Source organism: Pristis pectinata, chromosome 1 (assembly GCF_009764475.1).
Source record: "Pristis pectinata isolate sPriPec2 chromosome 1, sPriPec2.1.pri, whole genome shotgun sequence".
Taxonomy (NCBI): domain Eukaryota; kingdom Metazoa; phylum Chordata; class Chondrichthyes; order Rhinopristiformes; family Pristidae; genus Pristis; species Pristis pectinata.
Genome location: NC_067405.1, coordinates 112,834,749 through 112,851,967, shown reverse-complemented (window position 1 = coordinate 112,851,967; position 17,219 = coordinate 112,834,749). Strand labels below are relative to the sequence as shown.

General features: G+C 36.2%; 1 protein-coding gene and 1 long non-coding RNA gene across 2 annotated transcripts in view; one reads left to right on the top strand and one right to left on the bottom strand.

The window, feature by feature from the left end:
- The first annotated feature begins 1 nt into the window (after position 1).
- ap5m1 (adaptor related protein complex 5 subunit mu 1) lies at positions 2–17,197 on the top strand. Its single transcript, XM_052038839.1, has 9 exons — positions 2–158; positions 1,749–2,412; positions 3,254–3,481; positions 5,124–5,263; positions 9,714–9,799; positions 10,775–10,902; positions 11,569–11,665; positions 12,281–12,401; positions 15,156–17,197. The coding sequence occupies exons 1-8, from the start codon at positions 91–93 to the stop codon at positions 12,361–12,363; spliced, it is 1,494 nt and encodes a 497-aa protein (XP_051894799.1). The 5' UTR covers positions 2–90; the 3' UTR covers positions 12,364–12,401; positions 15,156–17,197.
- LOC127583237 (uncharacterized) overlaps positions 10,845–17,219 on the bottom strand; it is a 71,599-nt gene continuing 65,224 nt past the window's right edge. Inside the window, exon 4 of the long non-coding RNA XR_007958239.1 lies at positions 10,845–10,942. This is a non-coding gene — a long non-coding RNA (uncharacterized LOC127583237). The remainder of the gene's footprint in view (positions 10,943–17,219) is intronic.

The following is a 17,219-nucleotide window of genomic DNA, read 5'->3' as shown; positions in this document are numbered from 1 at the left end:
CTGCAGCCTGTCAGGCGGTGGCGGCGGCGGTTCCCGCTCTCCCCTGCACGTCGCCCGCCTTTCCGCATAACTTCCGTCAGCTCGGCAGAAATGAGCGTTCGGGCGTTTTGGCTGGTGGGGCTGGAGAGGGGAGAGGCGCCGTCAGTGAAGTTCTCGAGGTAATAATGTGAATGATCTTTGGGATTTGCTCCCCTGACATCCTCTGCTAATCAGAAGAGACTTCCCGGAAATGTGCTTTCAACCAAGTGTCTTGTACAAATAAACACAGGCAGTTTGTACCCATCACGGTGATCAGTATTGGAAAGTTGATCCTGTTCGGGGAGGAATAATGTTTGAGTTTCTGCGAGCAGGGAATAAAATCCAGCGTTTATGTTACATCCTTCCGACTGTTAAATTCAGTTCGGTCTAATGGCATAGCCTCTGCATAGTGAACGAAGGAGTTTGATAAATAAATGGTAGGAATTGGAGCAGTGCAACATTTTCTTCCTTCAGTTAACTAAAAAACAAACGTCTTGCATTGATACAGAAGGATGCAAACTCTGGGTTTCTTGAATGATGAGGAAGGTCGAGAATATGATGCAACCAAAAAAAGGGATGCATGATGCATGCAAATGAATTTTACAAGTGATACAATAAGTTGCCAAGGGAAAATAAGTCTGGCAAACAGAATGTGAGAATAGAATGGCAATTAATGTAATGGGGAAACCAAAAATTGTGCATGAATTCGTTTAACTTGGGATGGCTTTTGCACACCAGCTAACACAGTCTGAACAGAGCAAGGTCTTGTTCCAAAGGTAAGGAGGTCCAAGATGACTGGAGAACATGCTCCACTGCACAGGCTTACACAAACACACACACACCTTTTCATGGGCCTGTTTCCTTCCAACCTCCTTCAGTCCCACTCACCTTTGTCTCCTTTCCCCTAATTGGCTGACTCCCTCAACCCCATTACCTCTCTGTCTCTCATTCAATTCCGCTCATCATATTTTAGTAAGGTTGTGAAGTTCTTTAAGAGGGTGCAGTGGAGATATATCAGTGGTTCCAGAGAAGTGTGGCTTTAGTGCAAGGTTTGGGTGGAGAAGCTGGGGTTGTTCTTGCTGGAGCAAAGGAGGTTGAGAAGGGATTTGAGAAAGGCATACAATATTATGAAAAGTTCAGATATTATAGGCAAAGAGCAGCTGCTCCCCTTAACTGATGGTACAAGGGCAAGGGGACATATTTAAGATTTTGAGCAAGAGATACAGGTGATATGACGAAGAGCATTTTACACACGAGTGGTAAAGACTTCACTGCCTGCAAGGGAGGTAGAATCAGCGATGATCAATACGTTCAAAAAGAAATTGGATTGGTATTTGAGAGAATAAGCTTGCATAGCCATGGCGATGGAGTGGGGAAATGAGACTGACTGAATTGGCCCACAGAGAACTGGCTTGAACTAAGTGACCTCCCTCTGTGCCTGTTGGCTTTGTGACTCTGTAGCATCTTTGAAATCTGGGCATTTTTGTTAGTTTCCCAGTACCAGTACTGCTGGTTTTAAAAGGCCTGTCCAATGCTATAATTGATGTCAAACCCAGTAGTGTTGCTGCCTTCAGGATCAAAGTTGATCAGAAAAAGCAAAATGCAAATATATTGCACGTATAATAGCAAAATACACATTTTGCACTAATGTTACATTTTATAAATTAAATATTAGAAGTAATCATTCAATGGTGTTTATTATTAAAAGAAAACATGCTTTCTTTTTATAGACAATATCCAACAGTTGAAAAAAGAGCCAAGATTTTCAATGGAAAAAGCTATACAGAAGTGCCAGAAGACAGGATCTTTCTTAGTGCGCTGTTATGTGAACTTGGTATGACTGATCTGGACAAGAACTTTGTGGAACACAGAGATAGCTGTTGCAGAATAAATAGGACATCCATTTATGAAATTGCTGTTGGAGATGGTATTCTTTGGCCTGTCCTTGTAATGACACAAAATTCAATCCTCTTTGCTTGTCTTCCTTTAGTTGAACAGTCTTTGAGTCCCCATCCACCATTAATAAACCTACATGGAATTTCTGCTGCATTTGCATTACTAACGGGATTAATGGCCTTTCTAAATTTGTCACAGAGAAATGAGTCAGAAGTTGCTACTAAGGTGGCTCAGCTCCCTGCAATGTTGATGCATGCCTGTCCATTGGGGACTCCAACAGATACTGATTTTGGATTGATGCAAACCCTCTCTGGAAGCCATGGTCCCCAGAATTCAGTCTCATCAGTACAAACCCAAAAACAGCCAGCTTGGAAGCCTGGTACATACAAAGGGAAACCACAGGTTAATGTCTATGTCACTGAACAAATTCGGTCAATGCAGTATGGCAAGAAAGATGTAATTGATGTATGGCAGGAGTACGGAACTGTAACATGTAAGGTTAGTACTGTGTATATACATTGCATTGTTCAGAAATCACATTCCTGACAAAATTGAGGAAGATGTGTTGTTTGTTAAAAAAAGCAGTTTATATTTTTAGTACTGAAGTTATATATCTATGGATTATTACATTTTATTTTATGTTTTTGATTTATTCAGGGAAATCACTTGTGCCTGTAAATTTGATTGTTTTTCTCACTTTGTTGAATCCTAAGTAAATGATAAGGTAAATAATTGAATTGTGGCTTCGTGCTTAGTTTTATTGTTAAAAAGAACAAGGGGACGTTCAAACATCAACAAATTATTAGGGATCATTTGTGTCGCCCATAATATGAGGGAATTCTGCTCACTGACAGACTTTTTACTTCTGAGTGAGAATATTATTGATTCAAATCCCACTACAGGATATGAGCCCTAAGATGGCACAAATGAAGTGCTGTATTTCCAGAGGTACAGTCTTTTTAAAGAGATGCAAAATGAAGGTCTAGTCCATCTTATCAAATGGGTGTAAAAGATCCCATGAATCATTACGAAAACAGTCAGACAGTGATGCTGTTGTTCAAGTCAAAATCTATTTCTTGACCAAACCCAATGGATGCATTGAGCATTTGTACAAAATTCTGTGCAAACTAGTTGCTTGCTTATAACAGCAACAGTCACAAACTAAAGTCACTTATTAGCTGTAAGCACGATATAAATTCATTTCTTTCCGATATGTGTATAGCTTAATAGAACTTACTCCAGGTTGTCTACTGTCCATGCTTTCATTATTTAACAAAAAATGGTTCTGATTTCCTTAAAATGGTTTTGTTTCTAATTTGCTGTATTTGTTCCAATTTAGTGTGATTTGGAAGGAATAATGCCAACTGTTACTGTGAGCCTGAATTTACCCATCAATGGATCTCCTCTCCAGGATATTCTTGTGCATCCTTGCGTCAGTGTTGTTGATTCCACAATCCTTACTTTTAATAGTGTTGATGATATGGATGATTCACTGTTCAATGGACCATACAAGTTTCCCTTCACACCGCCGTTAGATGTATTTAAACTCTGCTGCTACACCTCCCAAGTCAGTATACATTTTACTTATTAGACTTGAACCAAAAAGTGTATGTGAATTTTGATTCAATTTACATAGTTTCTTTTTGAAAGCTTTGTGTAAGTAAAAGGACATTTTCGTTAAAATTATTTTATTCTGTTTGATTTAAATTGGTTTCTAGCTTTGATTTATAGTCTTGGAGTCAGACTTCACTCAGCAAAAGCATTCTCACTTTTAAGTCAGAGTGTCATGGGTTGAAGTCTTAACTCATAAGCACATATAATCTAGGCTGACAGTTCTGTAACAGTATACAAGGAGTGCTATATAATCAGAGCTGTCATCTTTTGGATGAATTGTTAATCAGGCCAGTCTACTTATTCATGTGAACATAAAATTGCTCATGCACTTAAAAGAATTGTAGAGATATTACTGTTCTTAATAATTCTTTCATCCAGCATCACTACCGATCATTTATTTTATTGTCATTTATGAATCTTAATCCTCCGTGCTTGCTGTATTTTGATGTCAGTTATTTACCTTTGGATATTTTGATTGTGTTGATATTTTTAACTGTTGTTACAGAAAACTGGAGAAGCATGTGTATGTAGGTTTATTGATTTGAACTGAAAAATGGATGTGCTGTAGTTGGAATGCATGGGCAAACCCAAGAATGGTTGTCAAACCTGGGTTTGTCTGTGGCCTATTCCTTTTCACTTCATCTCACCCGAATCCCAAATTCTAAAATTGGAGCTTGAATCAGGGATGCAAGCGTGACTTGTAGCTACAAGTGCCTGATTGAATTTACAGAATTTTCATTTCAATCATATAAAGCTTATATAAAAAAAAGTTTACAAGTGCATCTTTAAGTCCTGATGTTGTCCCAGATTTTGTGACATGCCAATCAACCCCTCAATAGTGTAATCATGGCTGATCTGACTGAAATCTCAACTCCACAATTCAGCCTGCACAACACCACCTCCCCTCCCCCACTGGTAATGAAGACTCTAACTAACTCTGCCTTCACCATACTTTGAGGGAGAGAGTTCCAAAGACTCATGGCCCCCTGGGAGAAAAAAAACCCTGTCTTAAGTGGGTGACCTCTTATTTTTAAACAGATTCTCCCACAGGAATTGCAAATACCCTCTCTATATACAGCCTGCCAAGACCCTTCAGGATCTTGGAAATACAAGAGACTGCATGTGCTAGAATCTGGAGCAACAAACAAGATGCTGGAGGAACCCAGCAGGTTACGCAGCATGTGTGAAAGGGAATGGACAGTCAACTGTCCAGATGAAGGGTCTTGACTCAAAACTTCGAGTGCCCATTCCCCTCCACAGATGCTGCCTGACCGGCTGTTGTCCCTTCAGGATCTTGTTCTTCAATCAAGTTGCCTCTCACTCTTCTTGATTCCAGTGGATGCAAGCCAAGCCTGTCAGATATACTGAAATGTTTTAATAAGTTAGGTTTCTCTAATAGCTTTTTTTCTGTTCAGGTTTACAGCATTGCGGAATCGTTTGGAATTAGATAATTTTATAAGATAAAAAATGCAGCTCGAGTTGAACAGAAGAAATCAGATTGTTAGTTCTTATCCAATTAAATAGTCATGCAAAATAACCAGTTTGATACATAGAGGCCTGAATAATTGAATAATGCCTCATCACCTTGTTTGCAGGCACCAATCCCTCCAATTCTTGGTTTCTATCAAATGAAGGAAGAAGAGCAACAATTAAAGATTGCAGTCAATCTAAAACTACATGAAAGTGTCAAAAATGGATTTGAATATTGTGAAGCTCACATTCCCTTCTTCAACAGGTAATGGAGGTGGTAGCTTAAGAAAATTTATGCTGTGTCAAGGTTTTGTGTGGAAAATGTGCCCAATAACTAGCAAATTTGTGGGATGGGGTAAATAGTAAAATGGTAGATTAAATTGCCCATTTGAACGTGAAGTGTATTATTTCATTGGTTGGCTTTCAGCATTTTTAATGTGTGTCAAAGGTTGGTAAATTGGTGACAGGTGATTGGCCTTTAGTTGGGATAGGATATGGTGAGTGAATTGGATTCTTTGCTGGGTGGAGTTTGGAAGGCAAAGTGGAGCATCTTCTCAAGTGGCAGATGTAGGGAAAAAACGTCCAGTGATACATTTACACTTAAAATATACTACAGGAAATAGAATACAATTGCAATTGAATAGATAGCAATTGTTTTGTAATGACATTCTGAAATTTCAACCATGGTTCAAATTTTTTCATCTGTTGCATAACACAAGGTCCCTGAATTGGTTTTCTTAGCAAGTTGCCTTTCATCGTGAATTTTCCTCCCTGGGTGCACTATACACAGTTACTGAGGACTGTTTGTTGAAGGGATTTTCTTTGGTAATTTAAATAGGTAGTTACAGCTACTGCAAACAAACCTGACATTTAGAGATACCAGTTACATTTGCAATATTGATTCACATCCAAACCATTAAAACAGTTTTAATAACTATCTTTACATTTCAATATTGATTCTATTAGAACCAAATTATTTGGAGGGGTTTTCAACCGTGACCACTTTTGACTTCTCTTAATCTATCATCTATTTGTCCTTTATGCAGAGTGGTATAATTTCATTTTGCACAGCATGGTTTAAAGAAAAAACTACTACTGCCAGAAATTGTTTAATTTGATGATAACTATAAACTTTAGTTAAATTCCAAAGACATTACAGAGTCAGTCCTACAAGGCATTTGAGTACGATGTTACAAAAATATAACCGCAACAATATTTGATTTCTTTCTCTTTAACAGATGCAAGATTTTTAATAGTTGCTACATTTTCTTACCTGCCCATTATAGTTGTTTATCTTAATGTTGTTGGTCACTTAAAGTCTTTCTTGTTGTATTGACTCTGTGCTTTTAATAAATTGTCCATGCAGATAATGTGCAGAACATTTAACAACTTTCATACAAGTTCCACATTGAGATTCATTAAAGACATAATTAAGCCAAGAAATATTTGTCAATATGAAAAACAGCTCAGTGGTTCTGTTTAGAACATAAGAATTCTGCAGAAGCCTGCTCAGAATCTAAAGTTGATTTGTGTCATTTAATATTTATATTGAATTAAATTCGGTCAGAAGTATAAAATCTACTTCTTCTATTCAACAGATTGAGATTTTTATGTTTCAAAGAATTACTACATGCTATGTTATTCTGATCTTTTTACAATATATCGCAGATAGAAATTACACAGCATCAAAAGTCATTCGACAATGTATCACTGCACCTACAGCATATCATTAGAAAACTAATAACAGATCATAAATTCAGTGTTGATAGTTATTGGGCTTTATTTAACTTCTTTAATTCAAGTGTGGTTCATGGGCCCAATTCTGTCAGATTTATTTAGTATCATAATAGCAAGGGCTTTTATGGATATGCAGAAAGGAAGAAGGTATCAAAGGTAAGAGTGGGACCCTTTAAAGGTGAGACTGGGGAATTACTAATGGGAAACAAGGAAGTGGCAGATAAGTTAAATCACTTTCTTGCATCAGTCTTCACTGTAGAGAGCACTGCAAGTATCCCAAAGATATCTGATGGGCTAGTTTCAAATAATATAAAAGAACTTGTAACAATTCCTGCCATGAGGAACAATTTAATGGAAAAACTGATGGGAATTAAGGCAGACAAGTTGCCAGGACTAAATGGCCTGCATCTGAGGATTTTAAAGGAAGTGGCTGCAGAGATAGTGGAGACATTGGTTGAAGCTTTCCAAAACTCATATTTCCAGGAAGGACCAAGCGGATCGGAAAAACATAAGCATACTCCCTTGTTCGAGAAAGGAGGAACACAAAAGATGGGTCTGTTAGCTTAATATCTTTTGTTGGCAAAATACTGGAGTTTATGATCAAGGAAGAAATAGCTAATCATTTAGGGAAGCTTAATATAATCAAACCAAGTCAACATGATTTTATAAATGGTAAATCATGATTGACAAATTTGCTAGCATTCTTTGAGGATGTAACAAGCAGAGTTGATAGTGAGGAACTTGTAGATCTATTGTATTTGGATTTCCAGAAGGCTTTTGACAAGGTGCCACATAAAGAGCTGGTGTACAAGATAATAGTTAATGGCATTAAGGGAAGTGTGTTTAGTTATCACGCAGAAGACAAAGAGTCTTAAAAACAGGGTCGTTTTCAGGAAATGATGCAACTACTTGTGTGCCCCACGTATCACTTTTTGGCCTTCAATTGTATATGATTTATATTGATGACCTGGAGGAGGGGCAGAGTGTAACATAGCCAAGTTTGCTGCTGACAGGAAAATAGGTGGGGGGGCATATTGCAATGAGGATATTTGGACTCTGCAACAGGATATAGATTGAGTGAGTGAGAGAAAAGTTGGTAAATGGAGTTTGATGTACGAAGGTGTGAGGTAATGCAATTTGGCAAGAGGAATCTAAAGGTGGATGATTATCTAAACAGAGAAAGATTGCAAAGTGCAGAAAGATCTTTGATACTTTGCGATCCCATGATCCTTGGCCAGAACAGATCTAATTATGGGGTGCTACATTTAAGAAGTACTCTCCCCATTAGACTGCTGAGGTCGCTGACCACATAATAGATCACAAACATATCCCAGACAAGCCCCCAAATGTTGTGACTGTGACTAAACCTTCTGCTGGTTGTAAAGGGTCTTTATTCATCACAATAAGCAGACATTCTCTTGGACACAGTCTCACTTGAATCTCTCCGTACTCGAAGTACATCAAGTTTTTATACTCTTAAAAGAACAAAGATAACAGCAAGTGATTCAATGTAATTTCAATAGCTGTAATAATATCATTTACTTCAATATTTTGAATCTAACAAATGGTTCCATTGAATTACATATTTACAATGGGAGCACACTGTAAATGAGAAGAAACCTCTGAATGTTCAAACACCTGGGACAAAATAATTCACATTGATGCTTAGATGCTCTATCACTCAGATGCCCAAAATTAGTGTTGCGAGGGCTGACTCTCTGTGAACACAAATATCCCAATTATTGATAGAGCAAATATGCCTATGACCATGTTTAATGTGCTAAGTGACAAAGTAAGTCTGGTCTGGAACCTCCTTTTGATCTTTATCGCAGTAATGCAAAATAACTTAGCTGAAGGTGTCTGATTGGTTTGATGGAAGCCAATTAACATAGCCCCCTTGTCTTGCATTTGGCTGATGAATACAAGAACCCATTTCATGGTCACCTCAGTTTACAATCCTTATCTCTTGAGCAGTCTCCTGCTGTGTGCCAGTAGCCTGTGCTCTGTAGTCAGACCTGTTTGCTTACATAGCTTTCGTTTTAATTTCAAAACTGATTACTGCTTATAGCTCACATTTTGTTTGAAGTCTGGTTCTCCTTTGTATTAATACCTGTTATCCACATAATTCCTGAAGGATGTTGTATGTTTAACAATCCCAGACAGTATCTAGGTGTTCCCATGCATGAATTGCAAAAAGTTGGCAGGCAGCTGCAGCAAGTAGTTAGGGAAGCTAATAACATATTGGCCTTTTTGCAAGAAGGTTGGAGTTTAGAAATAGAGAAGTATCGTTACAATTGTACAAGGTGCTGGTAAGGCCTATGCATAGATTTTCATGCCTTATTTAAGAGAAGATGTACTAGTATTGGAGTTGTCTAAAATAAATTCATTAGGTTTATTCCTGAAATGAGAGAGTTGGCCTGTCACAAGCAGCTAAAGAAATTAGATCTATATTCTTTAGTATTTCGAAGATTGAGGGGTAATCTTATTGAAACATATAACATCTTATTGACTGGGTAGATGTCTAGGGGTTTTCACCAGTAGGAGAATCTTGAATGATGGGCATAGTTGCAAGATTAGGGAGCAATCATTTAAAACTAAATTGCATGGGAATTTCATCTCTCAAGGGGTGGTGAAATTCTGGAATTCTCTACCTCAGTGGGTTGTGGAGGCTAGATTGTGAAGGAAGTATTTAAAGAGGAGGTAGATACATTTTTTGAAAGATCAGGGAATTGAGGGCTATGGGGATCCAGCACAGAAGAGAAAATGAGGCCTGGGGCAGATCAGCCATTATCACATTGATTGGCAGGGCAGGTTTGAGTGGCCAAGTGGCCTCCTCCTGTTCTTATTTATTGCTAATTTTAAACAGATGATTCCTAAAGTAAATCAAAAATATACAAATGTTTTGAAATAAATGCATAGAAATCATATTTTACTTTTAAAATATATCTGATTATCCTGGTCTCTTCATTTCTTGATAGGGGTCCAATTATAAACACTGATTGTAAGGTGAGCCATGGGCAGCTGGAGGTGGCACGAGAAAAAAGCTTACTGGTTTGGATCATTGGTTAGTTTGCGAACTGTTCTATTTCACTTAAACTTGATTCAAGGTGCAATATTTCTTTAATAACTTGTTACTTCAAAATGATTTAGTCTTCATAATAAGTAAATGAAACCTTGCATTTAATCACATATGTCACCATGCTTTTCATAGGTGGTGTTGCAAAGAGAAACAAAACTGAATCTATTAAACGGCCTTAAACAGACTTATTTTGTACACAAGCATCACACTTATTCATAAAACTTGCTCCAATTCTGTGCCTGCTAGCTTGTTTCAACAAGCAAATTATATTACACATATGATGACAGATATTCTGGTGAGAAGTAATTGCGAACACTGTATCAATTTAATAAAGCCAAATTATTTTGCTTTGTATTGGATTGTTCAACTGGAAAAATCTGACCAGAGATTAAAATTTCACTGAATTCTTGCATATTACTAGTGTTTGATCAATGCAGGTTTGATTAATACAGGTCTTCTGTCTAGTTAACTTATTTTGTATGAAAATCACAAAAATTGTAGATGCTGGAAATCTGAAATAAAAGCACAGAATGCAGGTCAGGCAGCAACTGTGGAAAGAGAATCAGAGTTAATGTTTCAGGTCAAGGGCTTTTTTTGTCAGAATTTCCACAGATGTTGCCTGGCCTGCTTTCCACCATTTTCTACTTTTGTCGATTTATTTGTTTTACTTTTTTTTAAATAAATTTCCATCTTGCAGAAAAACAAATCTTGTGGAAAATCAAAGCTTCTATGTTAGTTATTATCCAGTAGAGTTGTTGCACAGACTTGACACTTTATATTATATTTTTCAAGCCAATTAGATCATATTCAAATGGAAGTTAATTATGAGGAATCATCTCTATTGGTGAATCTTTCAGAGTACTTTCCCAAATAAAAATATACCAAATATGGAAAGTGTTATTTAAAGTATTTGGTGTTGACAATCTTTTGCAAATGTACTTTATTTTATTCTCTTCTTAGGTCAGAAATTCCCAAAGTCGTTGGAAGTATCTTTAACTGGTGCAGTAATGTTCCCTGAGGTTGGTGCTACAAACCATTCAGTGCAGCCAACTGATCCATTCTGCGTCGGACTTACAGCATATGTTAAGGTAGATTGGTGCTTTTCATTATCTAGTTGGTTATTTAGACCTGCCAAAGGAAGAAATGGAAATGTGTAAATTAGTAAGGAATGCCAAGGGCACTGATTACTTTAATTTCTGTATCACTTTTACCTGCCATAAGTTTTGCCCAAATATGGCTTTTTATAGCAACAAGTAATATCTAATTCTTCACATTTTTGATGATTGATTTTAGGTAGACTAATTGTATCAGAAATTTAATCAGTTGAAGGAGTCATTCTATTCAACATCTTGGAAACATGGTTAAGTTGGTTTGAAGTCAGGAACAATATTTAATCTAATTAGATGAATCTGCTGATGGTCTAAGATTTTCTTAAGCAAAGATACCAAGAAGAGCATTATGGCTTCAGTAAGAGATGGTACTTTAAATGTTTATATCTAACTCATTTATCAACATGAAAATTGGACTTGAGTTAATTCTTTCCATCCTAAAGATGGGGTCATTTGATCTATTAGCAACTGATCAAAGATTGACATAAGTTCATTTTCACAAGAAGAATTATTGTGACCATTTTAGGGTACATGGAAAGCAAGCTAAATAATGAAATGTTTCAAGATTGGCAATGTCAAGATGATAAAACCTGATTAAATAGTTCTGAAACTATTAATCATTCAATTTTTTCATTATCTATCCAGCTTTACTTTCGAATCCCAGATTATACATTGACCGGTTGCTATGTGGACCAACATTCAGTGCAAGTATACTCTTCAGCAAAACCTAGAATCATCACGTGTAAGCTTCAATTTTCTTTATTTATTGATTGAATGATAAATATTTTGGATTTTCCTTTAACCAGAATAGATATCTCCTGCAGGGGTCAGTCTTGTCTGCAATTATCGCTGAAAAGCAACATAGTTTAGGACAGAAAAGACCGACATGTTCATTAACTTTGTCATATTGTGTTTCTGCCATCTGCCTTTCATTAGGCTGATGTTAATCATCAAAAATATATGTCCTTACAGCTTTGATGGTTAGAATTATTGATCTTTACTCTCCCCTCTCATCCCAATTTTAAGCTTTTCAGAAATTTCTCTGGTTCTTCATTGTGGTCGTATCGCAAACCAATCATTAACCAAGGGGACAATGAGGCTGCTGCTTACAGTAATTGATCAAACCTGGTTCTGAGCTGATGGATCACTGAGGAAGCAATATCCTATTCACGTGCAATTTAAGCTGACGTATTTGTAGCCTATTCATTATAACTGATTCATTGCAAATTCATAAATTATATATTTTTATTTTTCAGAAATGTTATATTTCTATAGAGTAACAATTACTTTTGCTGGATGTTTACTATTGCTAGTGAGCTCCACACTCCACTAACTGACTAATTATTTAACTTTTTAGCCAAAGAGCTGCTTTCTTCTGAGTACTACATCTGGAACTCTAAAGGTGATGCACCCATAGCCAGCAGATCCTTACCATCCTGATGCAGTTTGGACAAACAGATGGACGAAAGTTTCAAAATGTAAATTCTGTTCGATTATACATTTTTAAAACATTACAGTGGGTAGTATTTTAGTGCTCCAGAACCTGATCTGTTTTAAAGTGTATAAAATGGGAAACTACTGTAGTAATGTTACAATGAAGTTTGTTCATGTTATCATAAATATTGTAAATATTATGATTAAAATATGGTAAAACTGATTCTGAGAGTACAAAGCAGTTTATTGCAAACATGATGAGCTGCAATTTTTTGAGATCTTGCTGGTACACATCTCTCAAATACATTAACCCCTTGCTGAGATACAGCTCCACTGATTCTCCAATACCTTAAACAAGTGGGCCAAGATTAATGTCTAAATTGTAACAGTGAATATTAGAAGATAATTTATTCCGTGCTCTCAATTCATATTGCCAACAAGTTTGTCATGAGAGAGCAAGGAATAGAAATAATGTTGGATTTTATTTACTCCTGGCCATCCCTCCCAATTGTAGTGTTACTATCACTATATCAGTACAAATGAAGATGGTGATGCTGTCCATGGATCTGGATTCCCTGGTCTGTATGATACAGCTATTCATTGATTAAACTGGCTTTTTTCTGGTTTGTTTAGTACAACTATTCAACAGATGAGCTTTCTTGGGTTGTGTGGTGCAGCTAAGCATTTGAATAAATTCACTAGGCCATTACGTAAATTGGGCATCCTAATGTTTAATTTTAATTACAATCTTTATTTCAACTAGATCTGTGCTACTCCATATAATTACACAAAGTCCAGAAATAATCTACACATACAATAAGCTTTGAGTGTCCATTTTTAAGAACAATTTAAAATATTGCACACTACCAAATTAAGCCATTAGAATGTAATGATTTATTAATTTTAGTTAAATAATTTATGTAATTAATAGATCAACACTTAAAAAAAGCAACTTGCATTTATAATTTAAAAAAAGCAATGTTCAAGTGTTGTCCTATGTAAAAGTGGTATGCACAAAGCATCGTCACTAAAAAGAGTAGTAGATTGAAATGGAAGTTATGGTGCGGGCAGAGGAAGAACTGTGAATATGTGATCTTTATACTAGATCTGTCATTTAGCATCTGAATAATCCAGCCACAACAAAACCATCATCACCATTCCCTCGAAGAGCAAACCATTTGGAAAAAGTAGAATACCTTGGGTCATTTTTCACCTCTCTTTCGAATAACATCTCCAAGGCACTTAATGTCAAGTAAAAGCTTATTTTGATACTCTAAACATTTTGTTCCATAGTTCACTTAGATATACAAGAACAGGTCAGCAGCATTCAACTCTCATTAGTCTAACTTCCTCAGAGTTCTATTTATGAACTCTTATCACTTTATTGATGCAGCAGAAAGAAACTATTTCTGCTGATCTCAAACCCAGATAAACATTGCACACATCTCCAGAGATTAATTATACTCTAATGACTTGTTTTACTTCAAGCACATAATAATCACCTGACAAAATATGCAAATAGTTTAGTTTTCTAATGCCAAAAATACTGTAACATTGAAAAATCTTCCTGCAAAAATATCAAGAGCTAGATTTCAACAATGGCTCTATTATACTGCTTTGTCCCAAGCTAATTGATTAGCTTGAAAGCCCACTTAAAAATAATTCTCGCAGAGTTAATCTGTACTTCACTGCACTTTGACAAAAACATTCACAAAATGGTCAGCAACTTTCCTCCTTCTGGCTTTGCAAAATGATTAATACAAAATGATACAAATGTTGGTATCATAAGAACAGTTACCTGGACAGTGCATTGTAAAGGCTGATTAGAACCATGAGTCAGCATTCGTGAATTAAGTTATTATGACTAGCCTAAGCCATACTTCCTCACAACAGCTGCCAATGACTTGGCTATACTATGCCAAAAGCAAAATGTAGCCCTAAATATAAATACTTTCTCCCAATTATTTGATCAATTTTTTGAAACATTTACATTATGTAGGGATGTGCTATCAAGATTTTTTAGAGGTACATTAAATATATATGTACAGAGTTCTAAAAATATATTCCCAAGAATTCTATGTTGACAACCTTCACCAAATAGATCCTGTTATCTGCCAACTTACATACTTAGCAACAAATGATTAAGCTGAGGACATCAGCGTTCTAACAACATTTGATTCTCTTTCTTGTGTGTGAGCAGTACAATTCAAAAGCTCTTAGTAACTATAGAGAAATGTTCGGTTTTCGGCATCTTTATTTTAGTATAATTACGTACGTAGCACATATCTAGTGTAAATCCCATAATATATTAGCCTTTAAGAATTTTGAGTGGGTCTGTAATTGTGAGCTATTGACATCATTAGATTAAAGATATTGAGAAGATTAGAACAGCAAATATGTTCTCAACTAAATGATGTTCAAAAATATCCTCCATATTTGTTACGGCTCCATTTTGGGAAAATTGTGAACAAATGGGAAGGCCGATGCCATCTGCAGGTTCAGTTTTCCCTCCACCAGGCCTCTGAGGACAAAGAAAGCAGGAGAGAAGCCCATGCTTTTTTACCTTTTGTAGTCAGCTGATCCCACTGAGTTGTTTTTGGTCATGTCTGGAAATCTACTACTTCAGAAAGATTTTTTAAAGAGAGAGTCTGTTTCCAGTTTGGTAGGTGACCTGTTTTGTGTTTTCAGTGTGTCTGGGAACTCCTTAGTGTAATTAGTGACCTTTGAACTCTGAAGCTAATCCTGAGCTGTTTTGTATTCCTTACTCATCTTTAAGGCCGGTCTCCTCTCTTTTTCAGTATCCGTTGCCACAATTAAAGAAGAAACAGCTGCATTTCAAAGGGATTCCGATTCTAGAAGCTTAATCGTGATTGACAAGCCCTTCTTATTCTGGGCAATAAGAAAACTCTGGGAGTCCTTTCTTCTACTGAAACTTCAATCATTTTCAAAAATTATCTCATTTGGATTTCATTCTATTCCTTTTATAACTATTCTGCTATACAATTTTACAAAGTTGAAAGATGCTTAGTATTTGCAGTGTATATGAAATGCATTCATCCCAAGATTGGTGCCAGACCTATATTGTTGATGGGGAAAAAGCTAAAATCCATTTAGCTTCACAACACAGTTATAAAACATTGTGCAAATCCTGCACACGGTCTTCTGTCACAACACTTTTATCTATGTACATAAAAGCAGCTTGCAGCATGCTATTCTATAAGGTAAAATGTCCAGGAAGTGTGCACATTAAAGCTACTGTTTTAAGTATTTTCATGGCTTTTTGTAAAGGAGACAGCACTTCGTCATGTTGAGGAGTTGTAAGTAGATTAGTAAATGAATTCTAGTGTATAGCCTTGTTTTTGTCAACTGTACCTTTTCAATAATTATTCTTAAAGGTACCAGCTTTTGGCTGTACAGTTGTCTTCAATTGTTATCTTATAATGTCTGTGTCAGGTTAGTACATAAAAGCTAAATAAGATTCAAAATAAACTACCCTTTTTTTTAAACCATTAATAAGATAGCCTTTATTCGCAGTTCCCCTTACAACCAAAAGTAGGGCTGAATCTTTCTGATGTAGCCAGACATCTGTAACTAAAGTAATCCTATGAGTGCAAACAGTGAAAATCTAACCAACTGCAGAGACCATCACGGCTAAATCAAATCCTACCTTTGCTTCACATTCAGGCGTAGATGTTAGCAGGGATTGCCGGACAGTCTCTGCTGCAGAAATCCCGGAGGTTTTCGTCCTTCTTCAGCCATAAAGTGTCTGGGGTCAATTGTAGGATCCCTATATCCATTCCAACTAATATAATGCTCTGGTGAAGTACACTAGGAAATATATTTATCTTGTGAGCTAAGACAACAGCAAATAAAGGCACTTAAAAGGATACATGGAGGCGTAATTATCTGCTCAAATTCTAGCTAAATTAACATTGGAATAATTTCACAAGAGATAAAGATAGATAATGATGGCTGTAAACTTCAGCAGAGATTGATTCCGGTTCATGATGTAAGGGGCACATGAATGATCAGTGCAAAGAAGATTGTCAGAACAATGCTTGGCACATGTCTGATTATAATGACCAATACTCCGAGGCAAATGATTTAATTATAAACCTACTAATTTCCTTTTGTATAATGAAACATATCATGTCTTTGGCACTTGTAATTTTCATTGTATTAAAACTCATAACTTTAATTTCCTATTTACCGCTAATGTATTATAGTTCTGAGTTTGAAATTATAACATGCATGCATAAAAATTAGGTAATATATATTTTATATTGTCAAAAAGCTGTGCAGTGTTTAAAAATATCTACTAACAGTGTATGTACTTTCCAAATTGATGTTTATATAAAACAGCCTTGTATTTTAATTACAACTGAAAAGTCTGTTTTGTAAAGGAATGGTCTATTATCCAATTTTTTAGTTTGCTGAAACAACCCAACATCAGATCAGTCCAAATTTTAGTCATAAATTATTTCAATGACAAACTTCACCAATTTTACATAATATTTTGACAACTACCCACCCCTAACCCTTCCCCTATCCCTAAACTCCTCAAATCTCCATCTAAGAAAATGTCGGCAATATATGTCTGGTACCCAATAACGACTCCTTGTTCAAGAGTAGATGACTGGTTCCCAGATCACTCTGCAATTAATGATTGTGAGAACAGTCTGCAAATAGCTTGTTTGACTTGTCCCTAAATATCTTCTTTCCAATTTGAAGATACTTCCCTTTAATGGTTTAACTTAAAATAAATTATTCTCATGCACAAATCCTAATCAACCATGCCTTTCTATTTAGCCATTTCTATTCATTTCCAATACACCTAGTGGAATTTTTTTGATGAGCAACTG